The sequence below is a fragment of the Vipera ursinii genome, assembly GCF_947247035.1.
Source record: "Vipera ursinii genome assembly, chromosome: 3".
NCBI classification, from domain to species: Eukaryota; Metazoa; Chordata; class Lepidosauria; order Squamata; family Viperidae; genus Vipera; species Vipera ursinii.
The window spans coordinates 724,236-745,122 of NC_139516.1; the positions used below are offsets into that span (position 1 = coordinate 724,236).

The following is a 20,887-nucleotide window of genomic DNA, read 5'->3' on the forward strand; positions in this document are numbered from 1 at the left end:
TGTATAAGGGCTGTTGCTCTCCTAAGCAGAGAATGGACAATCCCTCCCCCTTCCCCACTTCAGCTGCTGATGGGCAGCTTGTCTGGAATGGTATAGGGTTTCCTGCCTGAGAAGGGGGTTGGACTAGAAGACCTCCACAGTCCCTCGCAACTCTCTTATCCTGTAACCAGAGAAGTTGTCTTTCCTTTGGTCTCCGGGAGGAGGAGGAGGAGCTGCAGGGAGCGATGAGTTCAAGTCCTGCGGAGGCCCCATCCTGCTGGTCCTTTTCGCTCCCTTTTCTGTGACATGATTTGTAACTCGGGGTATAGCCTTATCTACAAGGTGAACTGTTACCCAAACTGGATAATTGCAATTATAAAAGACTTAAGGTCTTCCCTTGTTTTTCTATAAGAATGCCTGCTTTGTATCTAGAAGCTATGTGTGCAACAGTGTTCATGCTTCGGTTAAACATGGCCACACTTTGGTTCTTATTTATACTTTAAAATACTAACTCTGAGCAGTTTTTTTTTATAAAGAATAAGCCTTATATAAAATGAATTCATATGTTATTCTGCAATAGCGTGCACTATTCTAAAAGTATCCTTTAAGTCAGTATATATATTTCCTCTCTATTCCTTCGTCTTATTATATCTCCTTTCCTAAATGTATCTTAGGTAAGTGCCTCTATACGCCTATTCCTTTAACAGAACTGGAAAATTACAACATGTACATTTCTCACAAAGCCACCCTGGGCCAGCCACTCTCTCCCAGCCCTAGGAAGGAGGCAGTGACAAACCACCCCTGGGAAACCTTGCCAAGGAAGCTGCAGGGTGTGGTCCAGAGATGAAACTCACTTGAAAGCACAAAAGCAAACAAAATATTATGAAAGGATGAATACACGCCTGTTTCTTCTGTTAGTGTTGCATAATAATTCTTTCGGCCAGCCTCACGGCTGAACAATTCAGGCTCCCAAAGAGCCCAGGAGGGCAGAGGCCTCTTCAACAGGCAGGGATTCACCAGGGTTACATTAACAGCCCTCTGCAAGCTGGCCATCGACGGGGCGCTTCAGTGCATCTGCTGGTCAGTTTTTCAGCAGCGCAAGTGAGGATTTAGATTTAGATTTATTAAATTTATATGCCGCCCTTCTCCCCAAGGACTCAGGGCGGCTCACAACAATTAAAAATTAAAAAAAACATAAAGTATAAAATTTAAAAAAGAATTAAACAATGGAAGTAATAAATAAATGACAATTTAACCCAATAAGAGCTAAATTTAAAACCATGGTCAGTCCAGACCCGCTTGTTGGAACATCCATGTCTTCAGGTCACGGCGGAAGGACTGAAGGTCAGGGGCCGTCCGCAGCTCCGGAGGAAACTCATTCCAGAGGGTCGGCGCGCCCACAGAGAAGGCTCTCCCCCAGGGGGTCGCCAGCCGGCATTGCCTGGCCGACAGAACCCTGAGGAGGCCGACTCTGTGGGAGCGAACCGGGCGAAGGGAGGTTGACATTGGCAGCAGGTGGTCTCACAAATACCCCGGGCCTAAGCCATGTAGGGCTTTAAAGGTAATTACCAGCACCTTGAATCGCACCCGGAGGGCAACCGGAAGCCAATGCAGCTCACGCAGGAGTGGTGTAACGTGGGAGTATCGAGATCCTCCCATAAGCACCTGCGCGGCCGCATTTTGCACCAGCTGAAGCCTCCGGGCGCACTTCAAGGGCAGCCCCATGTAGAGAGCATTGCAGTAATCCAGGCGAGAAGTGACAAGGGCGTGGGTGACTGTGCATAGGGCCTCTCGGTCCAGAAAGGGGCGCAACTGGCGCACCAGGCGAACCTGTGCAAAGGCCCCCCCTGGTCACGGCGGTTAGATGAATCCAGGAGGACACCCAAGTTGCGGGCCCTTTCTGAGGGGGGCAGTACCTCCCCCCCCATCAAAAGAGATGGAACATGTTGGACATGAGCATGGGTGCTTGCGCTGCTTGACCAATAAAGCTTTTGTAGATGGCCAGAGAGCCCCCGGGCGCTGTCCCTCCCCCTGCACATACCACTCCTAAAGGGAAAGACCCTCGGATGCCCAGGAGGGGGGAATACCCTGGCAATTGTCTGTGGAGATTCTCTCTCGTCCAGGCCACGGCTGTCCCGGAAGTGCTGTTTCAAAAGGCCTCTGGATCTTTTTTTTTTTTAATTCCATTTATATCCCGCCCTTCTCCGAAGACTCAGGGCGGCTTACAAGCTTAGCAGTAGCCTTCATTCTATGTATATGCCTGCTTATTAGGGCTTTCACAAACACCCCAAGCGGCATTATTACAAAGTCAGCTTAATTGCCCCCAACAATCTGGGTCCTCATTTTACCTACCTGGGAAGGATGGAAGGCTGAGTCAACCTTGAGCCTGGTGGGATGCGAATCTTGGTTTCTCCTTCAAGAAGAGCTGGAGAAGCTTCTTGGATGAGAAACGAAAAAACAAAGTCCAGTCACCTCTGGAAGAAGCACTTTTGGGACACACCGGCAACTGTTGGCAGCTGCCCGGGCTGAATCGAGGAAGGGTCTCTGGGGTAGGGGCTGGGAGGGAGGCCTTCTCTTAAGCCCTCCTTTTTTATGACCTTAGATCTGCCACTCTGCCCTGCAAGGACACTCGGGGCACTGGGGCTGCTCTGCCCTTATCAACTTCATTTAATTTGCGGATCTTTCTGCTGTCTCTTCCTTCATGGGGCTGGGCATTGAGCTTGCCCCCCAGAAACCCTGAGCGCCCCATCCCTGGAGATTTTTAAGAAGAGACTAGACAATCACCTGTCTGAGATGGTATAGGTTCTCCTGCTTGAGCAGGGGGCTGGACTAGGTGACCTCCAAGGTCCCTTCCAACTCTGCTATTCTGTTCTGTTCTGTTCTGTTCTGTTCTGTTCTGCTCTGCTCTGCTCTGCTCTGCTCTGCTCTATTCTATTCTATTCTATTCTATTCTATTCTATTCTATTCTATTCTATTCTATTCTATTCTATTCTATTCTATTCTATTCTATTCTATTCTATTCTATTCTATTCTATTCCACCAGGAAAAGCAGATGAAATCTTTAGCAGGATCAGTTGGGCGAAGCCCTCAGAAAGACTAAGAGGCACTTTGAGGCTGTGGGAAGATTTGCTGCATGGGGGTGTTTGCATCCCCCCCTTACCTGTTTGTCCCATCGAAGGGGGCAGCTCAGCCAGGAGGGGGAGGAGACCCAGGAGGAGGAAGAGGCGTGTGCAACCTTCATGGTGTCCGAAGAACAGGAATGACCGGCTGGGCTGGACGGAGGGACCTTTACGTCCTGCTATGAGGAAGTGAGAAGACCCCCTTGCAGGAGAAGAGCAGATGACGAGATTAACAACTCTTCCTCAACGCAACAGACCGCTGGCCTTTCCGTGTCAGGTGAGGCCAACAGGTGAGGGAACACCTGACATCTCTAACAATGGGGGCCTATTGTGTTCCAACAGGTGAGCCCTGGGGATGCTGCTCCTTCCTGGATCCTGGGTTATAGAACAGCATGCTTGGGTTGCCAAATGTGTTTGCCTGTTGGCATCACAACTTGTACCGTGACTGAAGGGAGTGGCAGGGACATCCTGAGAGGGTCAGGTGCCCGTGGCACGGGCACAAGTGTGACTCACGAGGGTGTCCCTCTCTGTCCTGCAGCACTGAGGACACTCAGTGGACTTTGGGGCAGATTTTAAGATTCCCGATGCCCACATTGTTTTCATCTGCAGCTTGTTTAAGTGGAATTGGGCTGGCGGAAAATGGAAAAGGATGGTTTTCTCTCTGCTGAGAGATTAATCACTCGGTGTTGAGGAGGTGAAGTTACACTGCAAGCACAATGGCAGCACCTTTGATTGCCCTCACACTCCCAGTCACTCGTACAGGTCACGACACAAGACGTCACGGGGCCTGGAGATGCCCTGGGACACTGGCCAGGCTTCTCTGAAAAATAGAAGACATCTCTGTGGTTTGTGCTTTTGTTCTATGTTAGCTGACTACGCTGAGCTAATCAAACAAAAAATGTTCAAGGATCGATTTATGAATGTTTCTTATTTTGAGTTGTTGTAATAATTATTTGATATTAACCTCAGTTTCAGATCATGGGAAAATATTCATAATTTCTCTCTCTCTCTGTCTCTCTCTATTCTATTCTATTCTATTCTATTCTATTCTATTCTATTCTATTCTATTCTATTCTATTCTATTCTATTCTATTCTATTCTTTCTATTCTATTCTATTCTATTCTATTCTATTCTATTCTATTCTATTCTATTCTATTCTATTCTATTCTATTCTATTCTATTCTATTCTATTCTATTCTATTCTATTCTATTCTATTCTATTCTTATTTCTTTATTCTATTCTATTCTACTCTATTCTATTCTGTTCTGTTCTGTTCTGTTCTGTTCTACTCTACTCTATACTTTGTTCTGTTCTGTTCTGTTCTCTTCCATTCCGTTCTGTTCTGTCCCGTCCCGTCCCGTCCCGTCCCATCCCATCCCATCCCATCCCATCCCATCCCATCCCATCCCATCCCATCCCATCCCATCCCATCCCTCCCATCCCATCCCAGGAAAAGCAGATGAAATCTTTAGCAGGATCAGTTGGGCGAAGCCCTCAGAAAGACTAAGAGGCACTTTGAGGCTGTGGGAAGATTTGCTGCATGGGGGTGTTTGCCACCCCCCGTTACCTGTTTGTCCCATCGAAGGGGGCAGCTCAGCCAGGGGGGTGAGGAGACCCAGGAGGAGGAGGCAGCAGCCATGCACAACCTTCCTGGTGTCCGAAGAACAGGAATGCCCGGCTGGGCTGGACAGAGGGACCTTTAAGTCCTGCTTTGAGGAAACGGGGAAAATTCCCTTGCAGGAGAGGATGAAATAGGAAGGTGTCGAGATCTCTTTCTCAAGACAACATACCGCTGGCTTTGCCCTTGTCAAGTGGGGGAGAAAACTGTCAGCTTCACCATCTGAGGCCCTTCGTGTCTCCAGACAGGCTTCATGGAGGGCTGGCGATCCTTGGGCTGCTGCTCCTTCCAAAGTCCTGGGTTACAAAATATGTTTGTATGTTAGAATTAGAAAGTGTAGCATCGGTGCTAGAAGGAAGGAAGGAAGGAAGGGAGGAAGGGAGGAAGGGAGGAAGGGAGGAAGGGAGGAAGGAAGGAAGGAAGGAAGGAAGGAAGGAAGGGAGGGAGGGAGGGAGGGAGGAGAGTGTCAGGACCCACCCCAAACCACGTCTTAGGAAGACAAAATTCTTGGAGTCAAATCTATTTCCAAAAAAGAATCTTTACTATGACATGCTTGGTTGTAGGAACAAGACAGGACTTATATTATTCCACGAAGTAAACCCTTATAAAGAGTTCCTGGTTTAACCCCCCTTAACCCCATTTGGTCAGTCCCCCATCCTTTCTCTCATATCATCCATCTCATGGGAAAAAGGAACTTAGGACCCTTCATGTTTTATTGCTGTCTTCCGTGACAAAACCCAGATGCTAGCCCTCCCTTTTGTTTCCCCAGTTCAAAAGGCTTCTCCTTTCCTTTGAAATGCCTATTGCCGGTTCAATACACATCTATCCTCTTCTCTTCGGGAGATGGCAGAATCCATGGAATAATGTTTGAAACATTCCATTTATGAATATGATATAAATGGATTCTGACAGTCCGCTCTCCTTAGAAAAAAGATGTGTCCATTTGTAGGGGAAGAAAAGAAAAGAGAAGGAAAAAAACATACGTAAATGTTAATTCGGTTTGTTCGGATATTCTGTATGAAATCTCTTAAGCAGCTTTGGTGCTTTAACGTGGCATTTGCTGACCCATTCATTTTCTGAGGAGGGGAGGTGTTTCCAAGCCACTAAATATTGGGTTGTTCCATGACGTTTCCTGGAATCCAGAATTTCTTTCACCTCAAAATGTTGTTCTCCTTCCACCATGATGGGAGGTGGTGGTGGTGGAATTTTTGTTCGTAGGGGAGATTGTTGTTCTCTCTTTATTAGACTGCAGTGAAAGATTGGGTGTATTTGTCTAAGATTTTTAGGTAGTCCTAATTCAACTGTTACTGGGTTTATGATTCTTTTAATAGGAAAAGGTCCAATGTATTTTGGTCCTAGTTTTTTACAGGGTTGGAGAGACTTAAGGTATTTTGTAGACAGATATACCATCTCTCCCACCTTGAACGGTGTGGGATCGGCTCTTTTCTTGTCTGCCTGTGTCTTGTGTGCTAATCTAGCCTCTGTTAATGCTTTTCTGACAATAGGCCAGGTGTATTGTAATTGAGCAATCCATTCCTTTAGTTCTGGAATTACCGGTTCTTTTGGAGTTAGATCAGGTATGGGGTTGAAGCTCTGGCCTGTGGCTACTTGAAAAGGAGTGTAACCTGTGCTGGAGTGAACTGCGTTGTTATATGCCACTTCTGCAAAAGGCAGTAGGTCCGACCAGTCCGACTGTTGGAAGCTTATATAACATCTTAAATATTGCTCAAGTACTGTGTTAGACCGTTCCACTTGCCCGTTCCCCTGAGGGTGATGACTAGATGTCAGTCCTTGGGTGGTTCCTAACAGAGATAAAAATTCCTTCCAGAATGCTGACGTAAATTGCACCCCCCTGTCAGATATGATGCGTTGTGGTGCCCCATGCAATCTGTAAATATGCTGTACAAAAAGTTTTGCTAATGCTTTTGCAGTTGGAATTTTTGGGCAAGGTATGAAATGGACTTGCTTAGAGAACAGATCAGTGACAGTCCAGACAACGGTGTTTCCGTTGCTTTCTGGTAGTTCTACAATAAAATCCATGGCTATTTCTTTCCATGGGGCTGAGGGATTCGCCACTGGTTGTAACAGTCCTGGCGATTTCCCTTGTAACCTCTTGGACATTGCGCAAATTTGACAACTGCCCACGTAGCTTTCTATGTCTTTTTTCATAGATGGCCACCAAAATTGTCTTTTAGTTAAGTGTAATGTTTTTACAAACCCAAAATGTCCTGCTGATTTTGTATCATGGCACAGTTGCAAGAAATTGGTCCTCTGGGTGGCAGATATGTATAGCTTCTCACCCACCCAAGGTAACCCATCTTTAATAGTGCACACATGCCTATTTTTCTGGAACCATTCGTCCCCTTCCAAGGACTTTCGGAATTCTATTCCGGTTTGGCTATCCACTTCCGGCTTCATTTTTACTTGTGCCCTGGTGGTGACTGGTGCTGCCAGTTGTTGTTCTGGTACGAGTGGTTTAAAGTCAGTTACCCGTGTGCTGTTATATTGGGGCATGCGAGATAATGCATCAGCCAGGAAGTTCTTCCCCCCGGCAAGTGTTTGAGAGTGAAGTTGAATCAGTGAAAGTGTTGGGACCAGCGGGCTTGCTTAGGAGTGAGTTTCCTGGGCGTTTTTAGTGCTTCTAAATTTTTGTGGTCAGTCCAGACTTGGAAAGGTATATTATTTCCTTCCAAAAATTGACGCCAAGTTAATAATGACCACCTTAATGAGAATGCTTCCTTCTCCCATATTGGCCATCATTGTTCAGTTTCTGTAAGTTTCCTGGATGTATATGCACAAGGTTGCAACGCCCCCTCATCATTTTCCTGTAGTAATACGGCTCCGACTGCTAAGTCGCTCGCATCTGCCTGTATTACAAAAGGTTTGTTGGGATCTGGGTGTTTAAGTACAGGTTCCGCAGAAAAGAGACTCTTTAGCCTCTCAAATGCTGCTTGACATTCCATTGACCATTTTAGAGGCTGGCTGGGTTTCACGGGTGACCCCCCCTTCGTTTTCAACAAATTTGTGAGGGGCATGGCTATTTGGCCAAATGCGGGGATGAATTGGCGGTAGAAATTTGCAAACCCCAGGAAACTTTGCAATTGCTTCCGTGTGCGGGGCGTGCCTACTCTAGTACTGCCCTGACCTTCTCAGGGTCCATTTCGATGCCCTCTGGGGATATGCGATATCCCAGGTAGTCGATTTTTTCCTGATGGAATTCACACTTCGATAATTTAGCATATAAATGGGCAGCTCGCAACTTCTTCAGGACTGCTCTGACTAGATTGATATGTTCCTCTTTGGTTTCTGTGAAGATAAGGATGTCATCGAGGTAAACCAGGACCCCCCTTATATAGGTGCTCTCTCAGCACGTCATTAATTAATTGCATAAAGACTGCGGGAGCCCCTTGCAGTCCAAATGGCAATACTTTGAATTGATAGCACCCCACTGGGCAGTTGAATGCAGTCTTCCATTCGTCTCCTTCCTTAATCCTAATACGGTAGTATGCTTCCCTCAGGTCTAGTTTGGTAAAAATCTTTCCTTTCGATAGGTGGGATAGCATATCCTTCATTAGGGGAAGGGGGTACAGATTACATTCACTAATTGTGTTCAGATTTCTATAGTCCACAACCAAGCGGAAAGACCCATCCTTCTTCTCCCTGAACAGAACCGGGGCGGCCACTTTGGGTTTGGCAGGCTCAATAAATCCTCTTTCTAAGTTTTTCTTTATGAATCTTTCCATTTCTGCCATTTCCCTTGGGCCCATGGCATACATCCTGGGTTTTGGGAGTTTTGCCCAGGTTTGAATTCTATGGTGCAGTCTGTGGGGCGGTGGGGGAGAAGCTCATATGCTCTTTCCTCACTGAAAACCTCAGCCAGGTCCCTGTATTCCTCCGGTATCTCTGTTAGCCCCTTCTCTTCCCCCACTGCTGCTGCCTCCTCCCTCTGGGTTGGGGGGGTGTTTGGGGGTTTTACGTTTTCCTGTTCCCCTTTTGGGAAGTTGAGTTCTGCAGTCCTCCAGTTTATCCTGGGGTTCCATTTCTTCAGCCATTCCAGTCCTAAAATCATTGGGCATGCCATGCCTGGGGCCACTATAAATGTTATGTCTTCCTCATGGGACCCCAGGGACATGTGGATTGGTAGAGTGGCTAGGGTAGCTGGTCCCCCCCCTGCTATAGACCCGTCTAATTGACTGAAGGAGATTGGTTGTTTTAGCCTCCTCACTGGGATGCTCAGTTCCTCCACCAGCGTTGGGCTGATGAGGCAGCGGATGCAGCCAGAGCTTTTATTTCATTGGCTTTTGGTACAGAGGAAGCTAATATAGTCACTGTCTTAAGTATGGGTGGAAGAGGTCCACTTACCAAAGGTTCTCCCTCTGAGCTGTCTTCCGAGGTGTCCACCGCCCCTGCGGTGTAGGCCGGAGTCCAATCCCAGGTTTTGGCAGGAATTGTGGACTCTACAGCCTCTGTCCCCTTCATGGAAGATTCTTTTGGGTTGCCTTGAGACTTCCCCAGCTTTTTGGAAGATGGTGCCTCTGTTTTGCATGGAGGGGCTTTCGAACGACATTCTGCAGCACGGTGGCCCTCTCTCCCGCAATTGAAACATCCCTTTGATTTTTTAGCCGTGGCCGGTGGGTTTTCCCCCTCACGTGTTTGTTCGAGTGGCGGGCGGCCCCATGGTTTTCCTCTGCGTTGTCTCTTCAATAGGTCTATTTCCACTTCATCTGCCAGGACATACCAGTCGTCGAGATGGTAGGGGTCTCCCCGAGGCAGGCAAGCGTCATACAGGTCGTAGTTTAGACCATCTTTGAAATGGCTGAGGAGGATGTCTTCTGGCCAGTTCAGCTTGCTGGCGATGGCTCGGAATTCTTGGGTATATTCGGCCACTGTTCTCCTGCCCTGCCTCACCGTTTTGATTCTCTCCCAGGCCTTCCGGTCAGCCAAAGGGTCCTCGAATCGTCGCCTCAAGGATGACATGAATCGGTTGAAGTCGTTGAGTTCTGGGGCGTTGGAGTCATGCAGGTTCACCACCCAGTCTGCAGCCTTCCCGTCCAGGGCAGATTGCACAATTCGGATGCGTGTTTTGTCACTGGGAATGTCCCGTCCGTACTCTTCCATGTAGCTGAGGACTTGGGTTAGGAAAAATCCCAGTCGTGATGGCTCCCCCTTGAACTTTGCTTCCAGGGGTGGAAATCTTTGGCTGGATCGTTGTCTGCGCCGCAGAGTGTATCGCTCCTCATCTCGATCCCCGTCTGTGGGTCTGGGGTGGGTGGGTACCGCTGAGTCAGTGGCTCCTGTTCCATTGGACGGCCCTGGGGTTTCAGGTGTTGGATCCCTTCCGTTACCCCTCCAGTTGCGACCCCAGGTGTTGTGTCGGTTGCGGTTTCCAGCTCTCTCCTCCCTTAGTGAGCTCAGGGTTGTTTTCATCAAGTAAATAGCTTTTTCCAGAATCCGCTCTTCCTCACTGGCGTGCAGGGAGTTCTCCATCTCTTGTTTCCATTCCGGTTGGTGGTCGCTCCGTCTCAGGGTCACTTCTCTCGAAGCCTTTTCCCACTCACTTTTCCTTCCAACGCCCATCGACCACTGGGGTTTTTGTTCGTGCTGCTCCGCCGTTTCCTCCCAGGAGGAATATGATGCTTCAGCTTCCCAATGTTTCTGGGAGTTCGGCTGGGAGGAAGGCTCCTTCTCCGTGGGGCTTCCCTCCCTTCTTGCTTCATCGTCAGACATCATATTTATTTGCAAAGTCCCCCGGTAAGGTTCCTCTTCCCAGGTTGACTTTCAGTGCAAGTCCTGTCTGTTAGATGTTTTGTGCCAGCCATTGGCAGTTCCCCAAAAGTATCATCAGATGGAGGCAAAGAGGCTTCTTTGCTTCCACTGATGAGCCAAGGGTCTCAGACCCCGACAGCCCCATTGGTGAGAGAGTTTTATGGTCAGGGAGGGACCAAGACCCCCCATAAATACCTCTGCACGAGGGGCTGCTCTTTGTTCTAGTTCTCCATTTCTAGTTCTCATTCTAACTTCTACCTCTACTCCTAGCTCTCAGTCCTTCTCTTGTTTTAGTTATGTAATGCTAGCTTGTTTTATTTTATTTCTCTCTCACATGCAGGCATGAATGCTTTCATGCCAAGTATTTCTTTCTCTTTGATCTATCATTGAATAAAGCTAATATGATTGCATCTCTGCGTGATGCCTTTACTTGGAAGCACCTTTAACGATTCATCGTGAGATCACCTCACACTGTCTAATGTCAGGACCCACCCCAAACCACGTCTTAGGAAGACAAAATTCTTGGAGTCAAATCTATTCCAAAAAGAATCTTTACTATGACATGCTTGGTTGTAGGAACAAGACAGGACTTATATTATTCCACGAAGTAAACCCTTATAAAGAGTTCCTGGTTTAACCCCCCTTAACCCCATTTGGTCAGTCCCCCATCCTTTCTCTCATATCATCCCTCTCGTGGGAAAAAGGAACTTAGGACCCTTCATGTTTATTGCTCTCTTCCGTGACACAAGCCAGATGCTAGCCCCCCCCCCTTTTGTTTCCCCAGTTCAAAAGGCTTCTCCTTTCCTTTGAAATGCCTATTGCCGGTTCAATACACATCTATTCTCTTCTCTTCGGGAGATGGCAGAATCCATGGAACAATGTTTGAAACATTCCATTTATGAATATGATATAAATGGATTCTGACAGAGAGGCTGATGACTTTGGGGTCCCTGATGCTCTTTGAACTTGTCTGCTTCCTTGCGGACATTGCATTACCCAAACTAGGCAACATCCTCACGGATGCATCAGTCAAGGCTTACTACTCACTAACAGGGAAGAAATGGTTGGGGAAGTAGAAGTTGTAGGAATCTTGGTGGAGAGGAATTGTGTAATTTGCAACACTGACCACTTGGGAAAGATTGCAGACTAAAGCTACAATAGTCACATCAAGCTATAGCTTAATTTGCAAAACGATGCATAGCACCATCAGTAATATCAGCCTAGACAAGTCATACAGCAATAAATGTTGGAAATCTCACAAAACAGAAGGAATACTTTACTGCATCTGGTGGGCGTGGAACCCCTCCACCCTCCTCAAAGTACGCGAAAGATAAACGTGCTACAAGGCAGAAAACTTTGAAACTGAGGCTGGATTTGCTTAGTGACCTGCGTGATTCACTGACCTGCAGCGATTTGCTTAAAACCCCTAGCAAAAAAAAAAAAGTTGCAAAATTGGGCATTTGCTTCACAATGGATATTCTGCTCCTAGTTGTGGTTGTAAGTTGAGCACTCCCTATAAAGTAAACTACAACTAAACTGTCTTCTGTCCATGTCAGTTCCCAGGATCAAGAAACGATAGTCTGTAGTGATATTTAACAGGCAAGGATGTGAAGTTTTGAGCAAAAGCCAGAACTGGCATCACATCTAACATGGCTGCACAAACCTGTCCGGGTCTTCACAGGATAACAGAGTTGGAAGGGATCGTGGAGGTCTTCTAGTCCACCCCCCCTGCTCAGGCAGGAGACCCTATCCCAGGGGTCCCCAACCCCTGGTCCATGCCATGCCAGAAACTGGGCTGTGCAAACAAGCCAAGCCCCCTCTGTGGGATGCAGGCAGCACATGAAACTGCTCCCACTCCAGAGCATGGAAAAACCTCTTTCCACGGAACCGGTTCCTGGTGCCCAAAAGGTTGGGGGCCTCTGCCCTACACTATTTCAGACAAATGGCTGTCCAGTCTTTTCCAGTGATGGAGCGCCCACAACTTCTGGAAGGAAGCCATTCCTCTGATTAATTGTCCTCACTGTTAGGAATTTTCTCCATACTTCCAGGTTTGCTTCTTCTCCCCTTGATGAGTTTCCATCCACTGCTTCTTGTCCTGCCTTCAGGGGCTTTGGAGAAGAGGTGGACCCTCCCCTCTTATCTGTGGCAGACCCTCAAATATTGGAAGATGATCATGTCACCGCTGCTCCTTCTCTTCGTTAAACTAGACATACCCAATTCCAGCAACCGTTCTCTGTATGTTTTAGCCTCCCCCCCCCCGATCCTCTTGGTTGCTCTTCTCTGCACTCTTTCCAGAGTCTCAACGTCTTTTTTACATTGTGGTGACCAAAACTGGATGCCGTATTCCAAGCGTGGCCTTACCAAGGCCTTGGAGTCCCTGATGCAACCCTGACTGGATCAGTGAAGGCTGAAGGGATCAAACCTTCTGTTGGGGGGGGGAGTAGATGCCAGGCTGGGGGGGTGGGTGAACCAGAAGGGCTTCCCTCAACCCCTTCTGTTTATTTGTGCAGGAGAATCAGGGGTTATTTTCTACCGCGGCCCACGCACAGGGCACTGCCAAGGTGGTTCTTGGCCCAGAGCCAGGGTAGAATAACAGAATAAAAAGAGTTGGGAGGGAGTTTGGAGGTCTTCTAGTTCAAGCAGGATAGAAATAGGGAGCTGCCGAGAGCTTGTTGGGTTGGCTTAGAAAGGGCAGAGTTTTGAACCATTTCATTTTATTCAGAAATCCTGCAGGCCTCTCTTCAAATGGGAATTTTGCCTTCCCTGGCTGGCTTGCAACCGGTGGGAATGTCAAAATATTCTTTAATGTTGGAACAGTAAATAGGACATATAATCCACGGAGGCTCAGCGGATGGATCCTTTACCAAGGTTTGGGCTGGTAGCAGCCCCGCCTGAGGGCCTGCCCTGGCCCCAAAGACGCCCTTCCTCGACTGCAGAAGCCCTTTCTGGGGTGTGTGTGTGTGTATGTGTGTGTGTGTGTAGAATGACGATGACAATGGAGGAGAAGGGTTCCCTCGCCTGGGGGGGGGGAGGGCAACAGGCATTGGCCAATTTCAACTCGATTCAGCTGATTGCAGCAGGAAAAGCAGCGCCCGCCCTCGCCCGCCCTCCTAACGGTGCGATCCTTGCACAACCCTGTGGGCGACCTCTTTCCAGTTCCCCTCCTGCCTGGAAGGCTGGTGCAGCTCAGACTGAGTCCCCACACGGCTGGCAGCAACATCATGGGCACAGGGGGTCCCAGAGCCCTCCTTCTCGGGCTCCTGGTCCTCTCAGCTGGGCTTATGCTCACCGGGGCTGGAGGTAAGCCTGGGTGCCCTCTGGGGTTCCCCCTGCCCTGCCTACAGGGAAGCCGAGACCATGCTCCTGGCCTCCAAGCAGTGGTGCCACAGGGAGGCAGTGGGGAGGGTGGCAAGGAAGGGGTCCACCTCTGGAGACTGAGAATCTGGAAGGATGCCCAGGTCCACCTCATGGCAGTCTTGTTGCATTTCAATCAATCTGAATAAATCTGGAAGGGACCTTGGAGGTCTTCTAGTCTAACTCCCTTGGTCAAGCAATAGACTATTTCAGACAAGTGGCTGTCCAGTCTCTTTTTAAACACCTGCGGTGATGAAGCACCCACAACCTCTGGAAGGAAGCCGTTCCACTGGCTAATTGTTCTTGCAGTCAGAAAATTTCTTCTTAGTTCCAGGTTGCTTCTCTCTTTGGTCAATTTCCAACCGTTGTTTCTTGTCCTCCCCTCTGGTGCTTTGGAGAAAAGTTTGACCTTTTCTTTGTGGCAGGCCTTCAAATACTGGATGACTGCTAACATGTCCCCCTTAGTCCTTCTTTTCTCTAGACTGGCCATTCCCAAATCCTGCAACCGTATGTCTCCAGGCCTTTAAATCATCCTAGTTGCTCTTCTCTGCACTTTTCCCAAAGTCTCAACATCTTTTTTGCAACGTGGTGACCAAAACTGGATGCAGTATTCCAGGTGTGCCCCAGTTGATCTGCAAGGTCAGGAAAGGCCCAGCAGACACCGTTAGCGCTGAGGTTCCGTGTGTTGTCTGAATGTAGACCCTGGGTGGCTCTGCAGTTGGCATTGAAATCAATGCTTTGATGCAGCTTCGCTGCAGATGTCCCAGCCTGGGGGTGGGTGTTGGTTCCTGAGGTCCAGGGCTGGAGAAGATCAGGGAACCAGGATCCCTCCTGGTCTGGAACAACTCAAGGCAGCTCACATTCAGGACCATAAGAATAGAATGAGAGAGTCGGAAAGGACCTTGCAAACACGAGTGATTTACAGAGTGAGAATATTCTCCCCCCCAGCCAACAATCTGGGTCCTCATTTTATCAATTTTGGAAGGATGGAAGGCTGAATCGACCTTGAGTAGGTCAGGATCGAACTCCTGGCGGTGGGCAGAATTAGCCTGCAATACTTCATTCTAACCAGTGAGGCAGAAGAAGGAAAAAGAGAGGGAAAGGAAAAGAAAGGGAAGGGAAGGGAAGGGAAGGGAAGGGAAGGGAAGGGAAGGAAGGGAGGGAGGGAGGGAGGGAGGGAGGGAGAGGCAGAGAGCGAAGGAAGGAATATCAATAGCATTTGATATCCATACTGCTTCATAGTATTTTGCAGCCCTCTCTAAGTGATTTACAAAGTCAGCCTATCCCCCCCCCCCCAACAATCTGGGTCCTCATTTTACCAGCCTCGGAAGGACGGAAGGCTGAGTCGACCTTGAGCCGGTCAGGATCGAACCCCGGGCGGTGGGCATTCCAACTGTTCCACCATCACGGCTCATCAGACTCTTGGCCAGGGTCCCCTTTCAAAGCCAGGCAGTCCAAACTCTTGAATTTCTCCTCGCAGGGAACGTGTTGGCGAGAATGTCTGCTGGGCACCGGGAGCCTCCTCCGGGGCCAGCACCAGGCGCTCTGGGGCCTGGGAAACACGGCATCTGCATCACCCAGTGCCAGTCCGATGGCGACTGTGCGGGAGGGAGGCAGTGCTGCCCCACCGGCTGCGGCTTTGTCTGCCGAGCAGAGTGTCGGTGGTAGGTCTCCCGTTTCACCAGTGGGGGGTGGGGAGTGGAGACCGAGAGCGTGGGAGTGGAGGTGTCACTTCTTTGAGGCTTGCACCCCCACTGCTGCCAGATGCAAGGAGAGGCCCCCGCTTTTTCCTGGGCGGGGTCTCTGCACATTGAAGGCCTGCCCTGCCCTACCCTGGGGTGGGGGGGTGGTCTGGGGCCCCTGAACTGCAGGAGTAGGAACCGGGGTGGCTGCTTCGAAGCCCCTTGTGGGAAGGGAAGGGATTATGGGCAGGGGATGTTCCCCCTGCCTCTCAGCCAAACTCAGGACCCATGAGCTGTGGGGGGGGGACCAGACTCTGCATCCCCTGGGGGGGGCTTCCTAAGGTGAATCTCTCTCCTTTCCTTTGACAGGGTTCATAGTCCCCTCCCAGGGAGAAGGTCTGGCTCTCCGGACGGCCATTCTTGGATCCAGTGATCCAGTGAAGTGGATCCAAGGGAAGACCCAGCCACGCTGAAAGCCTCCCCCCTCTTCCTCCCCCTCCCTCCTCCTGCTCCCTCTCCCCCTCTTCTCCTTCCTTCCTCCCTCCCTCCCCCTCCCCTCCCCCTCCCCCTCCCCTCCCCCTCCCCCTCCCTCCTTCTCTTCCCCCACCCCCTCCCTCCTCCATCTGAAGGGTCTTTGCCCCTCAGGCTGTTCCTGCTCACTGCTCTGGCTCCTTGCCCCCCTCCCACTAAGGGAGAGACCTACCCCACCTCATAAAAGTTCTTTTTCCTTTGCTCAAATTGCTTGCAGGGCTTCCTTTTTCATCCTTGTTCCCACCCCAGATTTGGGTCGTCCGTCTGGGGGCAGCAGCCTGGCTTTACACGAGTGTCCCCTGGATGAAAACCTGGTGCTTTAATGCCAGCCTGGTGCCCTTTTCAGGGGCTGGGGTGGTGAGAAGCTGATTGAGGTGGGTCTGCGTGGGTGGCAGGGTCTTCTCTGCTGTGGCCCCTCCCCCTGAGTCCGGCTCTCTCTGGAGGCGGAGCTTTGCCCCCTGAGCTCCCGCACCCATGTCTTTGGGCCACGGAGAGCAGGACTGGTTTGCAGGTGCCTGGTGAAAGGCTGCCTGCTGGGCCCACTTTGGGCAGTCAGGTGCTGTGGGTAACCCCCCCGTGCCCCCCCAGCTGACCCCCCTCCATTAAGGCGGGGAGTCCCCCCTGCCTCCTTGTTTCCAGACAGTGAGATGCCCCTGAAGTGCTGGAGAAGGCGGGCACGGCCGGGCGAGGGAGGGAGGGAGGGCAGTTGGGCAGGCGGATGCTGCTAAACCTGCAGCCAGTGGGGGCCCGAGTGCAAAACAGGGACGGGCAAAAGACCAGCTGCCCTCAAGAGCCAGGAGGAGGCAGCCCAAGACCCAGGGGGCAGTCCTTGGCCGCAGACTCCTGGGTAGGGGTTAATATAGTCCTCCACTTACTCATTTAGTCACCCTTCAAAGTTAAAAAACATCACCATGACCATTTTCGCACACCCCTCGGTGTCACACGATCAAAGTTCAGGGCCTTGGCAACGGATTCATATTTACCACGGTCGCAATTCCCCCAGGGTCACGCGATCCCCTTCTGACAAGCAAAGTCCACGGGGAAGCCAGATGGACTTAACGTAATGTGTGACTAACTTAAACATTGCAGTGACTCACTTAACAACTGTGGCAAGAAAGGTGATAAAATGGGGCGAAACTCACTTAACTCGCTTAGCAACAGAAACTTTGTGGCCGTTAAGTTGAAGACTACCTATCCTGTAAGGGGTCTCACCTCATTTTACAGCTCCCCTCCCGCCCCCAACTCTGGGATAAGATAACCTTTATTGTCATTTTTTTACTGTGGGCACAATGGCACACATCAAAAATGAAATTTAGTTGCCCGCTCTCAGAATGGAACACATGCATGACACACACCTAACCGTACGATGTACAACATATCTATAGACCCACGCCCCTACATATACGTAACAAATGAATATTAAATATTCTCCATCTTGAATATATAACGGGAGGAGGAAACCTGAGCGTTCACATGGTTAATGCTGTACGGAATGAAACTATGGCTGAATCTGGATGTTCTGCTCCGGATACCACGAAGCCCCCTCCTCCCAGAAGGGAACAAGGAAAACAGGTCCTGAAGAGGGTGTGTCGTGTCCCAGATAATCTTACAGGCCCTGTTCAAACAAGGCTTCTGTGCTATGTGCTGGATGGGAGGGAGGGAACTGCCAATGATCTTTTCTGGTGTCCTCACCACTCTCTGCACCGCCTTCCTGTCTGAAGCAGGGATGCTTGCAACCCAGACTGTGATGCTGTATGACTGGATGCTCTCGATCATCCCCCTGTAGAAAGTGGTCAGAACAGGGGAAGGAAGATGAGCTTTTCTCATGTGATGCAGAAAATGCAGGCGCTGCTGTGTCTGCTTCACCAGTTTCTCACTGTTGAGCGACCAAGCCAGCCTACTCGTTAGCTGCACACCCAGGAATTTGATGCTGGTAGCCATCTCCACAGGTGAATCATTAATGCACAGAGAGGTGTGGCTGTGCCTGCCTTTTTTGAAATTGACAATGATCTCTGTGGCTTTTATGGTATTTAAAACTAGGCTGTTTTGCTTACTGCAGTTCACCAAACCCTCAACCTCCTTGCGGTAAGCTTCCACCTTGTCATCATGAATAAGGCCCACTACTGTTGTATCATCTGCGAACTTCACAATATGGTTGGTGGCAAACCTAGCACAAGAGTCATGGGTCAACAGGGTGAACAGCAGCGGACTTAGGACGCAGCCCTGAAGAGAACCTGTGCTCAAGAAAGTGGTATTAGAGGTATTTGTTCCAACTCGCACATATTGGGGCCTGTTGGTAAGAAAATCAAGAATCCGGTTGCACAAAGGAGTATTTAAGCCTAAAAGGCCCAGTTTGTCTACTAGATGCTTGGCAATGATTGTGTTAAACGCCGAACTGAAGTCGACAAACAACAAACGCACATGAGTATTTCTTTCCTCTAAGTGCTTCAAGCTCAGATGGAGAACGGAAGAAATAGCATCCTCCGTAGAGCGATTTGGTTGGTAGGCAAACTGAAGCGGGTCAAATGCTGGCGGGAGGCTGGAGACGATAATGTCTTTTATCAGCTTCTCAAAGCATTTCATAATGGTGGATGTCAGTGCAACTGGAGGGTAATCATTGAGGCCTGTAATTGTAATCGGTCGAGCGGGAAGAAGAGTCTAGTTTAAAGTAACAAATTGGGCCCCAAGGCGGGGTGGGAATTTGAACCCAGGCCTGCCCAGCACCAGCTCAGCCAGCTCAGCCTCTTTGCCCCTCCCCTGGAGCTGCCTCCCTTTGGATCCTGGCTAGGGGGCAGGGGATGAACTTCTGGGGGCCCCCTGAATCCTGACTGTACTTTGAAAGGATGACCACTAGAGGGAGGAAGAGAGTGGGCCCCTCCTTCTCTGACTCTCTGCTGCCCCCTCTGGTGCTCTGGATTTTGTGGCCCTTCCAGGGCAGGATCTGGAAGGCTCGTCCAGCATTGGCGTAAGAGGTGGGTGAGGCAGGAAGCCCCCCCTCAACCTGGCTCGAGTGCAGCAATGAACGTCACAGACACGCAACAATGCCGGTCGGCCTCTTTGTGGCCCAGGAACACCGGCACGCCAAGGGAGAGGGCGTCGCCTTCTGATGCCAGGCAAAGTCCCCGCCGGTCCCCCAGGTGCTCTCCTTCAGAAAGTGAGGCGCTCCCTCCCACCCCCCTCTCCCTCTGGGGCACCAGCTTCCTCGCCTACCAGAGGCAGCCAGGGTTGCCTGGTCCGTCCGTCCTCCAGAGCCTCGGCTCAGAGCCTCCGTCCGTCCTGCTGAGCCTGGAAGAGAACGGCCAGCCTCTGTTAGGGAGGGGGAACCTGCCCTCCCTCCTGGCCCCTCAAGGGGGCACCCTTTCATCCTTCCGCTGGGGGGGCAAGGAAGCCCCCGGCTCCCCGGTTGCCACTTGTGGGGTGCAGGTGTGATGTTTGCTGCTTTCCCTGCCTGCTGCCAGGACCACCTGGGGCTCCCATTTCCTTCAGGGGCCCCAGAAGGATGTTCCCTCCGGTGGGGAGGCTGGTTCAGTCCCCCCCCCCCAAGCCTCTTGGGGGGAACTAAATCTGCCCCCTCTCCGCTTGGGCCCCTGGCTCAGCCTCTGCTCCTACTCTGGGGCCCCTCGCCAGCCTTCTCCGAGAGGGAGAAAGAGAGAGAGAGAGAAAGGGGGAGGGAGGGAGGGAGAGAGGGGGAGGGAAAGAAGGGGGGAGGGAGAGACAGAGGGAGAGGGTGAGAAATGGGGGAGGGATGGACAGAGAGAGGGAGGGGGAGAGGGAGGGAGGGAGAGAAGGGAGAAAGAGGGAAGGAGGGAGAGGGAGGGGGAGAGAGAGAGGGGGATGGTGGAAAGTGCACCATGGGGAGATGCTCTCATCCAGACAGTTGATGGGAATGGTGATGTGGCCCCGGAGGGAGAACCCGAGCAAGCGCCCCCTGCAGGATGGCCAGGTGAGCTCCCTCTTGGGCACCTGTCCCGGATTCCTGCCCCCCCCCCGCCCAGCCTTCCTTTACCACCCAGAGCCTTGAGGCCCCTGAGCCCGTAGCTGGTCTGGCAGCACTTGCTGGTGCCCGCACAGCCCTTCTGCTGGGGCAGGGTCCTCGCAGCCCCCAGGCCTCGATAGCCCCCTCAGGGGTAGAGGCGGGCAGAAGCTTCTCCGGGGTTGGGCACCTTTCTTGCCACAGTTCCTAAGTGACTCACTGCCGTTGTTAAGTTGGCCACAGGGCTGTGAAGTGAATCTGGCTTCTCCCATTGACTTTCCTTGCTAGACGGTCGCAAAAGGGGGTCACGTGACCCCAGGAAGACTGAGACCGTCGTAAAGGGGAGTCAGTGGCCAAGCGCCCGAATTTTGATCCCGTCACCCTGGGAAGGCGGCAACCGTTCTAACTGTGAAAAATGGTCCTAAGTCATTTTTTTCAGGGCTGCTATAACACTGAATGGTCACTAAATGAACTCTTGTAGGTCGAGGACTGCCTGTATGACTCATTTTAATTGTGATGCTTCTGACACGAATAAAGAAGCCATCCGTTTAGCGACTGTTTGAAGTTACAATGGCACTGAAATAGGTGGCTTATGGCCATGTTTCACACTTATGACTGTTGCTGCGTGGTAACCAGCATGTGCTTAGGACCATCGTCACAACCTGGGATGACGTGATCCCCATTTGTGACTTTCCCAGGTGGCTCCGGACAAGCAGAGTCAGTGGGGACGTTTGGGTTCGCTTAATGAATGCAAGAGTCACTTAACAAATGCGGTGATTCACTTAACAACCTGGCAAAACAGGGCGTAGAATGAGCCCCCAACCCCTGCCTTGCTTAACAACAGAAATGCTGGCAAGGAATTA

At 50.6% G+C, this 20,887-nt stretch overlaps 1 protein-coding gene across 2 annotated transcripts; it reads left to right on the forward strand.

The window, feature by feature from the left end:
• The first annotated feature begins 1,003 nt into the window (after positions 1-1,003).
• LOC310639362 (perlwapin-like) lies at positions 1,004-16,258 on the forward strand. Of its 2 annotated transcripts, XM_083361034.1 has the most exons (4): positions 1,004-1,080; positions 3,158-3,388; positions 15,319-15,502; positions 15,890-16,258. In XM_083361034.1, exons 2-4 carry the CDS (start codon positions 3,319-3,321, stop codon positions 15,951-15,953), a joined length of 318 nt encoding a protein of 105 aa, XP_083217160.1. In that variant the 5' UTR covers positions 1,004-1,080; positions 3,158-3,318; the 3' UTR covers positions 15,954-16,258. The 2 variants fall into 2 exon arrangements, with proteins under 2 accessions (XP_083217160.1, XP_083217159.1); XM_083361033.1 differs by lacking the exons at positions 1,004-1,080; positions 3,158-3,388 and adding an exon at positions 13,657-13,784.
• Positions 16,259-20,887: the final 4,629 nt, after the last annotated feature.